At 38.9% G+C, this 12501-nt stretch overlaps 1 protein-coding gene across 4 annotated transcripts in view; it reads left to right on the forward strand.

Annotated features, from left to right (window-relative positions):
* The window catches only part of DOCK11 (dedicator of cytokinesis 11), a 194651-nt gene that overhangs the window by 84229 nt on the left and 97921 nt on the right, over positions 1–12501 (forward strand). For all 4 annotated transcript variants that reach the window (XM_024240998.3, XM_054544996.2, XM_054544994.2 and 1 more), the window contains exons 13-19: positions 169–291; positions 1745–1827; positions 6396–6518; positions 6702–6778; positions 9801–9985; positions 10077–10142; positions 11875–11967. In XM_024240998.3, coding sequence (XP_024096766.1) covers positions 169–291; positions 1745–1827; positions 6396–6518; positions 6702–6778; positions 9801–9985; positions 10077–10142; positions 11875–11967 — 750 coding nt within the window. The remainder of the gene's footprint in view (positions 1–168; positions 292–1744; positions 1828–6395; positions 6519–6701; positions 6779–9800; positions 9986–10076; positions 10143–11874; positions 11968–12501) is intronic.

Genomic DNA, 12501 nt, shown 5'->3' on the forward strand with positions numbered 1-12501 from the left:
GAACGTTGGAAGCTTTGAAAACTGTATGAAAGGAAATTCTATCTATTTCTAGGGTCCTGGACACGATCCTTTGTCGAATATGAACACTCTTTACTAAAAATCATTAACCATAAACAACCATATGTACGAGGTTACATAAGAAAGTCTAACGGAAGTATTTTTTCCCAGGGAATTTTCTCAGTGACGAATCCACATCCTGAAATTTTTCTAGTTGCGAGAATTGAAAAGGTACTACAGGGAAACATTACACACTGTGCAGAACCCTATATCAAAAATTCTGATCCAGTAAAGGTAATTTATAAAGATTGTTGATCAACATTTCACCTTAATGTAGAATTTGCCTTTTACTGATATTTTAAATGTCATTGCTTTGAGCATGCTGTATATTCTGAAGACATTGTATACTGTGTATGTGTGCTAAAACTTGAACATGGCATATTTTCCTATTGTCATTGATGTTCTGTTAATGTGATAATCTGATTTCTGCTTGATTATCAAAATAAGAGCCAAAAGCTTTTAGGCAACATCTGCTAGCTGACACCATATCCTTGACAATAGCCGTTCTTTTCCTTACAGCCCTACATAAAGCCCTAGAATGAATGTCAGAGCTGGGAGATTAAAGATGATCCAGTCCTATAGTTCCCAAATGTCAGTTCATACCCAGATTTATTCCTGTCTGTGATGAAACGAGAAAAGAAAGATAGACAGTGAACATTTCATGAAGCTAAATGTATTTAATTCAAAGGGCTGCCCTTTATTCTGAGATCTTTGCCCTTCTTACTTTTTAAAGGTTATGCGTATCTTCCTTTCATGAAATGTTGGCATATTAAATGGCAGGGATTTAAAAAATTATTGTTGAATGTCCTTAAGTGGCAATATTAAAAGTTGGCAACGCTATATCGTCATCCAGATTTCTAGAAAATTGTGAAATTGTGAAATTCAAATGTTTGGAAATCATCGCTCTAATCTCATCCTCTCCTTTTATAAATGGAAAAACTGAGACCCCAGGAGGGAAAGGTTCATGGTTGAGTTCATTAGTAGCACTCCAGCTACTGCGTATTTATGAAACATCAATCTGTTGTACATGGCATTTTGTTGTATACCCAAATAGTGTTTATTAAGTGGAGGTTGCTGATGTGATGGGACTAATTTGTGGAGGAAAAATGTCTCAACAATATAGATAAAAGCCTCCAGCATTCTGTATCCCTAGGGATAAGCATCCAGCCAGCATTTCAAGGTCTGTTTAGACTCTATAGGCAGTTTATCTCCTTGTCATCTCTCTGTGCCTGTGCAAACAGCAGCTCCTGCCCACACTTAGACTAATTGCATTGACTCCTGGTGACTTGCTCCTTGTCTTGGGAGTAGAAAGGGCAGCTGTATCCAGAAAAAACTTCTCCCAAGAATGATGAGCATTTGCCTGCTATGTGAAGTAAAGTACATGTTAAAACCACTGAACATTTTTCCAGTAGAGGTCTTTGGTACAAAGTGTGCCCTATATCTATTTCGTCTGTCTTCCGGTATAAATGACAGAAGCTCTGTTAATGAGAAAATCCAAAGCCTTTATGAAATACTTTGGACTTGAAAAATGGCTGGCTGATGCATGTTATTCTGCTCGTGGCTATTTCTATGTATTTTTTTTGAGATTTTTGATGTTTTATAATGGTAGGTTGGGGAAATTATTTTTCTGGGTGGGTCCATGGCAGTTTGAACAAATACAAGCCTATCTTCTTGTTTCTGACCTTAGACGGCCCAGAAGGTGCACAGGACAGCTAAACAAGTGTGTAGCCGCCTTGGACAATACAGAATGCCCTTCGCTTGGGCTGCCAGGTTTGTACAAATATAATCCTGACCTGCTCACTCGTGTTCATATGTGAAGTTAAGGGCTGTTATACTTACCAGCATTCAGCACTGTGTTTCTGGCAGGCCAGTTGTATCTTGGGACACTTGGGATGTAATAATTATTATTTTTGTTGTTGTTTTTGAGACGGAGTTTCGCTCTTGTTGCCCAGGCTGGAGTGCAGTGGCGCGATCTCGGCTCACCACAACCTCCACCTCTCAGGTTCAAGCGATACTCCTGCCTCAGCCTCCCAAGTAGCTGGGATTACAGGCATGTGCCACCACACCTGGCTAATTTTTGTATTTTTAGTAGAGACCGGGTTTCACCATGTTAGTCAGGCTGGTCTCAAACTCCTGACCTCAGGCGATCCACCCGCCTCGGCCTCCCAAAGTGCTGGGATTACAGGCATGAGCTACTGTGCCCAGCCAAGAATACTTTCTCTTAAACTTTGCTGTCCATCAAAGACCCTTTCATTTTTTTTTCATATGTCTTGCTTTAGGGAAGTTTTCTTTGGCTTTGGTTACTGCTCTGACTGACACCACTTAATTTTACTGCATTTAAAAGCAGAATTTATTTGGTAGTAATGGAATTTTTTCAGAAAAGCAGAAATTATAGTGAGTTATGTACAGTATACCCCCTATTTCAGAGTTGGTTGTGTTTATGCTTTGAAAATCTATCATAGAATATTTCTGGAAAATATACTGAAAATTCAGAGGCAACTAATGAAGTCATTAAATGTGAGTGTGTAATTAATGTATTTTCTTCCTGATGACAAATTTTGCCAGCATGTGTTAACTATATTTCATATCTGATGGTAGGTTACATTATTTCATCCAAATTTTGTAAGTCCATGCAGGGATGACTTAAAACAGGTTTCTTGTTTTTCTCCCTTTTTCAAGTACAGGTTCACTGGCTTGTTTGTGGTACAGCCTGTACAGCTCACTGGGGCTTCTGTGGAAAGGGCACCATGTTCTGAATAATTCAATCAATTATGTTCAGTGGGTGCTAGGGAGTAGCATAAGGGTAGGAGATTCTAAGTTAATTAACTCTTTTATTTGTCACTATTTATAATCATTTCATTTTGGGCAAGGTCTCAAAATGTATTGTATGTTGGTAGATGAAAGATCACTATTGTCCTTGTTTTGCAGACTGGTAAAAAAAATAATGGCTAGGGATAGGTGAATGGCAAAGAGTAGCAGAGGTTGGTGTATGTAGGCATTATAGAAGGTGAAGTATGGCTTATAAGTATCAGCATATTTTTAATGCTTCAGCCTGAAAAGTCCATTGCTGCTGCCGCTATTATTATTGTTAATAGTTATTGGCCAGGCACGGCTGGGCGCAGTGGCTCATGCCTGTAATCCCAGCACTTTGGGAGGCTGAGGCGGGCGGATCACGAGGTCAGGAGATCAAGACCATCCTAGCTAACGTGGTGAAACCCTGTCTCTACTAAAAATACATAAAAATTAGCTGGGCATGGTGGCGTGCGCCTGTAGTCCCAGCTACTCTGGAGGCTGAGGCAGGAGAATGGCGTGAACCCGGGAGGTGGAGCTTGCAGTGAGCAGAGATTGCACCATTGCACTCCAGCCTGGGCGACAGAGCGAGGCTCCGTCTCCCAAAAAAAAAACAAAAAAAATTGGTTATTGGCCGGCCACAGTGGCTCACGCCTGTAATCCCAGCACTTTGGGAGGCGGAGGCGGGTGGATCATGAGATCAGGAGTTCAAGACCAGCCTGGCCAACATGGTGAAACCCCGTCTCTGCTAAAAATATAAAAATTAGCCGGGCGTGGTGGCAGGCGCCTGTAATCCCAGCTACTCGGGAGGCTGAGACAGGAGAATTGCTTGAACGTGGGAGGTGGAGGTTGCAGTGAGCCGAGATCACAGCACTGTACTTCAGCCTGGGCAACAGCAAGACTCTGTCTCGGGGAAAAAAAAAGTTATCAAGTGCTAACTCTGTTCAAGGCACTTATCTACGTGCTTCATGTCTATTGTCTTAAAAGGTGGGTACTGTTATCCCTGTCTTTGAAGATGAGGAAATTGAGGCCCAGAAGTGAAGCAGAAAGACAAAAATATAAATTATTTTCCAAGTTCACACAGCATGTGGCAGAACATGGATCAGAACCCAGGGCACCTGCCTTCAAAGCCATCTCTAGACCACTGTGGCATACGGTCCCTCTTTGGGCCATACCAGTAGCTGCTTGATGCCGTTTTACCAGTAGAAAAATTAATTTTGAAGTCTTCAAAGTTAGAAGCTTTGATTTCCAGTTCTAATGAGGAATTAAGGTATTTTTTTCCTCCTGAATTGTTCTGGTTCTCAGCAGTAGTAAAAACTTACTCAAAAGGCTGGGCTGGATGTTTAAAAGATATTTGATAAACGCCTGTTTACTAGAAATAAAGGAGGTATGCTTAGCGAAGGATATGAACAGACACTTCTCAAAAGAAGACATTTATGTGGCCAACAAACATACGAAAAAAAGCTCATCATCACTGGTCATTAGAGAAATGCAAATCAAAACCACAATGAGATACCATCTCATGCTAGTTAGTTAATGGTGATCATTAAAAAGTCAGGAAACAACAGATGCTGGAGAGGAGGTGGAGAAATAGGAACGCTTTTACACTGTTGGTGGGAGTGTAAATTAGTTCAACCATTGTGGAAGACAGTGTGGCGATCCTCAAGGATCTAGAACCAGAAACACCATTTGACCCAGCAATCCCATTACTGGGTATATACCCAAATGATTATAAATCATTCTACTATAAAGACACATGCACATGTATGTTTATTGTGGCACTGTTCATAATAGCAAAGACTTAGGTCCAACCCAAATACCTGTCAGTGATGACTGGATAAAGAAAATGTCGCACATATACACCATGGAATACTGTGCAGCCATAAAAAATGATGAGTTCATGTCCTTTGCTGGGACATGGATGAAGCTAGGAACCTTCATTCTCAGCAAACTAACACAAAAACAGAAAACCAAACACCGCATGTTCTCACTCATAGGTGGGAGTTGAACAATGAGAATACATGGACATGGAGAAGGGAACATCACACACCAGAGCCTTTCGGTGGGTGGGGGGCTAGGGGAGGGATAACATTAGGAGAAATGCCTAATGTAGGTGATGAGTTGATGGGTGCAGCAAACCACCATGGCACGTGTATACCTGTGTAACAAACCTGCACGTTCTGCACATGTATTCCAGAACTTAAAGTGTGTGTGTGTATATATATATATATATACACACACACACTTTATATATATACACATATATATATGAAGTAGGAACAATGGAGTTAATTAATGCCCATAACCACATCTTCAGAGGTATGCTTGGGGGGAATATGTTTCAGGCTATAGCTGCTTACAGTGTGTTGGGTGCGTGTATATTGTTTTCCATTTTAGCAGCAGAATAGTTGCTTAAAAATGGGAGAAGAGGAGGGGAAGGGAATAATTCAAGTTCATATGAGAAACTATACATATATAGTCATCCCTCAGTATCCGTGGGGCATTGGTTCCAGGATCTCCCACAGATACCAAGATCTGCAAATGCTGAAGTCTCTGATATAAAATTACGTAGTATTTGCATGTAACCTATTCACATCCTCCCATGTACTTTAAGTCATCTGTAGATTAGTTATAATACCTAATGCAATGTAAATTCTATATAAATAGTTGTTATACTGTATTGTTTAGTGAATAATGACAAGAAAAATCTATTTGTGTTCAGTACAGACACAGTTCTTTTTTCCAAATATTTTTTATCCATGGTTTTTTGAACCCACGGATGCGGAGCCTATGGATACAGAGAACCAACTCTACATTGTAATCTCCCCATATAAATTTATCCTTATGCTTTTTATGAACTTTATGGAAATATACTTCACCTTTGATAAAATGTACATATTTTAAATGTCTAGCTTCATGAATTTTCACGAATGTATACAGTCATGTAACCATCATCCCAACCAGATATGGAACGTGTCTATTACCCCAGAAAGTTTCCTCATGTCCCTTGTCCATTCAGCCATCTTATCCCTGTCCCAGGCAACCACTGATCTGATTTTCATTGCAGATGACTTTTTATCTCTTCTGCACCTTCATATAAATGGAATCATGCAGTATGTCCTCTGATGTTTGCTTTCTTGTACTCAGTGTTGTTGAGATTCATCCATATTGTTGTGTGAATATGTAGTTCATTTTGAGCAGTATCCCATTGTGTGAATATACAGCAGTTTGCTTACCCATTCACTTATTGATAAATATCTGGGTTATTACTAGTTTGGAGCTATAGCAAATAAATCGGCTGTGAACATTTATTTATATAAATTTTTGTTAATTGCTGCTACACAAATTAAGAACATTCATGTACCATGTGGAAATATGCCTAGGAGTGGAATTGCAGGATTCTAGAGTAATGGGTGATTAACTTAATGAGAAACCACCAAACTGTTTCCAAAGTGGTTTCACCATTTTACATTGCAGCCATTGCTAATTTTATCTTAATTTATCAACATGGAATATATTTTTTTTAAATGCTTCTGTTGCTGTTTTAGACCCATTTTCAAAGATACTCAAGGTTCTCTCGATCTGGATGGGAGATTTTCTCCTCTGTATAAACAAGACAGTAGCAAGCTTTCAAGTGAAGACATTCTCAAGTTGCTCTCAGAATATAAGAAGTAAGTGTTTGGTGTTTCTGCAATAAATAAATATAATAGATGAATCCTCAGTTTTTTAAAATGATGAATGTGAGTCATATATGGGAAAAACAGAATGCTTAAAATTGTAAGTTTGGATAGAGGATAACCAGTGCATTCAGTAATCATAATTTTAACTCTAAAATATTATTATTTTATACCCAGGCCAGAAAAGACCAAACTGCAGATTATTCCTGGGCAGCTAAACATCACAGTAGAATGTGTTCCTGTGGATTTATCAAGTAAGAACATATTGCAAATAAACCTTAAGCATAATGTTTGAATGTCAGGTTGTTACCCTTTCAATATTTTTCTTGAGGTTTACGTGGCATATTAGTTTCCCAGGGTTGTCATAACACAAAGTACTATTACAAATTGGGTGGCTTAAGACAACAAACATTTATTCTCTCACAGTTCCAGAGGCTAGAAGTCCAAAATTAAGGTGTTTGCAGGGCCATACTCTCTCTGAATGCTCTAGGGAAGAGCCATTCCTTGCCTCTTCCTACCTTCCAGTAGCTCCCAGCTAACCTTGGCATCGGTTGGCTTGTGGCTGCATCACTCCAACTTCTCCTCTGTCATCACATGACCTTCTTATAAGGACACCAGTCATTGGATTTAAGGCCCATCTAATCTAGTATGACCTCATCTTAACTAATTGCGTCTACAAATATCCCATTTCTAAATAAAGTCACATTCTGAGGTTCCGGGTGGACCTGAATTTTGAGCGGGGGTGGGGATGCTTTTCAACCCAGTATGCACGATGAATAGTTACAGATTAGGAAGTGAATTGAGTTGATTTTATCAGATGCTGTTTCATATATACGAAGTTGCGAGTGTGTCCCAGTCAGGTTCTGTTGCCTTTTGCCTTGGGTAACTTTTACTTCTGTCATCAACTAAGAGATGAAAAAGGAAAAGGATTTCTTTTCTTGTCTAAGGACAAGAATCCAAGATCCCAGGAGAAAAATAGAAGACACAAAACAAAACTTGCGAGAGATAAAATGAAGTAGCTAGTAAATATGTGAAAAATATTCAATCTTAGTAATAATGCCAGTAAGGCAAATTAAACAATATGCTTTTGCTCATCCATCAAATCTATTAAAATGTTTAAAGTGAAGCTACCTAATGCTGGCCAGGTTTTGGCTAGGTGGTATCACCTATCATGAGTAGGAGTACAGTTTGGTAATAGATATCCATAGATGTTCATAAGTAGGGCATTCCAATTTTGAGAGTATATGCATTCATTCACTGAATAACTATCTATTGAGTAAACATTTATTGACTACCAACGAGGTGCTTTAAACGTAGGGAGTTTAAAGTCTAGAAGGAGTGACAGATAGCATACAAGCAAACAAGTTGTATTAGTCCATTTTTCACACTGCTATAAAGATACTACCCAAGACTGGGTAATTTATAAAGAAGAGAGGTTTAATTGACTCACAGTTCTGTATGGCTGGGGAGGCCTCAGGAAACTTACAATCGTGGCAGAAGGGGAAGCAGGCACGTCTTTTGTGGTGGCAGGCGAGATAAATAGTGAATGAAAGAAGAACTTCCAAACACTTATAAAACCATCAGATCTCATGAGAACTCACTCACTATCACAAGAACAGCATGGGGGAAACCACCCCATGATACACTCACCTCCCACCAGGTCTCTCCCTCAACACCTGGGGATTACAATTCATGATGAGATTTGGGTGGAGACACAAAGCCTAACCATATCACAAGGGCAGCTGTAAAAAGGGTAGCCAGGGAACACCTCTCTTAAGCTCAGGAGCTGAAGAGGGAGAAAGAGAGCCAGCATGTGGTGATTGGGACTGAACATTTTCAGACTGAGGGCATCACATATGTTGTAAAGACCATCACATATATATGTAAAGACCTTGAGGTGAGACCAAGCTGGGTTTGCATGAACAGAAGGGAATCCAGTATAGCTCTAGTGTAGTATGTGATGGGAACAATGGAGACAGGAGATAAAATAGGAAGCATCAGGTTATGTAAGGAATTATATTGACTGTGGTAATGCCTTAAAAAATTGAATTTTATTCTAAATGCAGTGAGAAGTCAATAAAGAATAGTAAACAGAGGTGTGGCATCCACTTTATATTTTAAAACATCTAAGAGTACAATGGATTACTGTTTCCTAAAGAAGTAATTTGAAAACTAGGCAGAAATGGATCCATAAAGATGTTCTTTGCAGTGTTATTTATACTGGAGGAAAATTGGAAACAATCAGAATCCAACACTGTCAGTGTGGTTAAGATAATGATGCTACACTGATACCATGAAACTTTATTGCAGCCATTATAGCAATGTTTACAAAAAGTTCATGGAATGAGACATCAGATAAATGTCAAAAAATCAGGATAAAGTTCTATACATAGAGTAGGATTTTCGTATTATTATATAAAATATGCATAGAAAGAAGACTAAAAGAAAATATGCCAAAGTCTCAACAGTAGTTATCTCTGGGTGGTGGAATGAGCAACTGTCCTTGTCTACCTTTACTGTCTACCTCCAGATGCTCTGTTATAGGCATATATCACTGTAATAATCAGAAAAGCAAATCCAACAAAAATACAGCATCCTCAGGTCCAACTCTCCCTGGGTCTTCCTTCATCATTACTGCTCTGCAGCAAGGACCAGCAGTCTTAGAGCCCCTTAAGTATATGGATAACCTTTACTACAGTGATGATTTCAATAACATATGCTGCTAAACTTCTCTGAGGCTTAGTATTTTTTCACGGTCAGGGGTATTGAGTTTATCATTGGTAACACATCGTAAGATCAAAAGGCCTCCATTATTTCTTAGATGAAAATTTGCACCTGTACCAAGTTAGCTTTTAAAAAGTGACTTGCCATGAACTAATTGGAAGCATAAATTTACCGTTATTTCCCTGATACCAATAAAAATTTGCAGTGAAAGCTAAATTGCTGCCACAGGAGGGAAAATGAAATGGATTTCTTTGCAGAGTTTAAATTTGTCAAAATTATGATGTGTTATATTTGGCAAATCACTCGACATTGAGAACGAAATAGCACTCCACGTCTGGTATGAAGGGTTCCACTAAAATCAGCATCAGACTACTCAATCTTGTCTTTTTGGGTTCTTAAAGTTGTCATGTGATTTTTTTGGTCAGTTACTAAGAATTATGTTTTTTAAATTGCTCTTTGAGAATACAATTCATGTATATTGTTTATACATGCAGGAATGTGTTAATGATTATTAAACTGAATGATCTTTGCCTGTTTTTTTCCCTGCTATAGATTGTATTACTTCTTCATATGTGCCCTTGAAGCCTTTTGAAAAGAATTGCGAAAATATTACTGTGGAGGTTGAAGAGTTTGTTCCAGAAATGACAAAATATTGTTATCCGTTTACTATTTACAAAAACCATCTGTATGTATATCCCTTGCAATTAAAATACGATAGCCAGAAAACATTTGCCAAGGTAACCGTGTAAACGATACATTTTTGGAGTATAAAATGTTATTTATAATCTGCTAATTGTATGACTCATTTTGACTGATTAATCATTTTAGGCAAGGAACATTGCAGTCTGTGTGGAATTCCGGGATTCAGATGAAAGTGACGCTAGCGCCCTAAAGGTTTGTTGATGATATTGATAGGCATATGTTTTTAGTAGAGATGGAGATTTTGGTACTCAGTAGTCTTATGCTCTAGGTTTAATTTGTATCAACATCAAAAAGAAAATGTTCTAAAGTGACAAATGTAATACTTTATTTTCTACTCTTATATATTAACTATAAGGCTTAGTTTAAATATTAATGCAGTAGGAGCATATATAGCTTTAAAAATACCAGGTTTTGGCTTTTGCTCCTTTTTGATTTTGCAGTTGCTTCAATGCCCAATTGCAAGGTCGTTTTCTTGTGACCTGATAGTTTATAATGGTACCATCAAGGGACTGTAAACTCCTTTCTCCTTGAAACCTGAACAGGCTTTGAGCTGACAGAAGCACAGCATGACTGCTTTGATCTGAGATATGACTTCTACTCTGTGACTGGCCAAATGGTGCCTCCAGTCTTGGATTGTGGTCTATGAAAAGCAGAATCTCAGTCTTACCTGATACAGCAATCCTTAAATACCTGTCACACCACAGTGCCTTTATATTTTTACTCTTTATAACTGTAACCCATCAATCAGGGACCTGAAAGAGAAGTCAGAACATCTAGCCAGCAAGAAGTGTTAATTTGGCTCTCCATTTCTCTTGCATCAGCCTAAATCAGACAGATGGATGCTGGATCTTACACTCAAACCACCTAGGGAAACAGGCTGGAATGCCCCTGACTAAGTAATTGAATAATAGCCCCTACCTTTGAAAAGAGATTTTTTTTTTTTAATGTATACAGAGAAACTTAAATTAAGTATTTGCTGGCTCAAATTCTGTATGTTTTCTCTAGTTTTCTGTTCAGTGGAGATGAGAACAACTGCTCTATTTCCTCCATGCAATATCCTTTTGTAGACCCAATGACTCTTAGGTTACTTCTCAGCAGTTCTTGCAAATTGCCTTCATAACCATATTTAAGAAGAGTTGGATATTCACTCATATGGAGTTTCAATTTCATTTCTTAGCTGGCCTGGATTGCTCGCTCTAAAGTAACAGAGTGAGGCAATTGGTGCGTTGGCATGCTGACTCCATATTCATCCTTGAGCCTATTAGACCTATAGAAGTGAAAAAATCCCACTAGAAATGAAATTGGATCTTTCCTTGGAACCATAGAAAGCCTTACATTTGTTTTATTGGTATAACAGAAAGCCAGTGATATTTTAAAATGTGGCTCATAAAGTGCCACATTTAAAAATGTGAGAGAACAGCAAGCTTGTCTGTAGCTTAATACACATTCAATTTTTTAATTCCTTTAGGCCAGGAATGTGTCTGCTAGAGCTTTTTAAACACGCTTCACCTTGCCCACTGCACAAAGAGCGTTTAACAAATGTTGCCGACTGGTTGAGGGGGAGCCTCTCATATTAAGAAATGCAAGTAGCATAAGAGAAGTAAGCTTTACAGGTCTGGTTTGAGACAAGTATTTCTCTTCCAAATGAGTAGGCCTGTTCAGCTCCTTACTGTCAACTAGTTTGAGATCGTGTTTCTTTGATGGCTGGAAATTCAGAAGCATCCATACAGCCAAGTTACATGGTGTCTGATTTGGTGTCTGGAGTGACTGTGTAAATGATTGGGAATTTACAGGCTCACGGTGACTGCCAGATGGGCTTGGCCATGGCCCTATACTCCCAGATGCCTCTAACTATATGTGGTTCCATGGCATCACATTTACAGACCTGCATTTAGAGCGGTGACTCTGTTTCTTTCTTTTGCAGTGTATTTATGGAAAACCTGCAGGGTCTGTTTTTACCACAAATGCTTATGCTGTTGTCTCGCATCACAATCAAAATCCAGAGTTCTATGATGAGGTAAAAATATATTATCCTGACATTTCTAAAACACAGTGGTTGGAATACTTTTTCTCTTTGAATCATTTTCATCATTTTACCGGCACTTTCAATCCCTGAGTGTTTTGTTCCATGAAAACAGAAAATATTACAAAACAGAGTGCTACTGGCCTGCTGGGTGCCTTTTGATGGTAGTAGAAGATTTACCCCCCAATTTAAGGGGCTCTTCGACTTGAGGTAACAATGCAGGAAACAAACACGAGAGTGGAGCTAGGGTTCTAGCCCTCCTAGCTTTGACAGTGCTGGCTCTGTAACATCAAGTCTCTTCCCCCTCCAGAGTCTCCATTTCCTCAGCTTTAAAATGAGAAATTCAGAAGAGATTTTCAGAATGCCTTTCTAGCTCTTTCCCCTTATGGTTTTACACAGTTGGGTGCAGCCCCTCTGTAACTGAAATACTAGGAAAGACAGTGATACAGCTGGGCCACCAGAATCCCACTGGCTGGCCTGCATGCTTGGGTGCAAAGCAGTTAAAGGGGTATGGTTGGGTCTCTGAGC

This window comes from Pongo abelii, chromosome X, assembly GCF_028885655.2.
Source record: "Pongo abelii isolate AG06213 chromosome X, NHGRI_mPonAbe1-v2.0_pri, whole genome shotgun sequence".
Lineage (NCBI taxonomy): Eukaryota > Metazoa > Chordata > Mammalia > Primates > Hominidae > Pongo > Pongo abelii.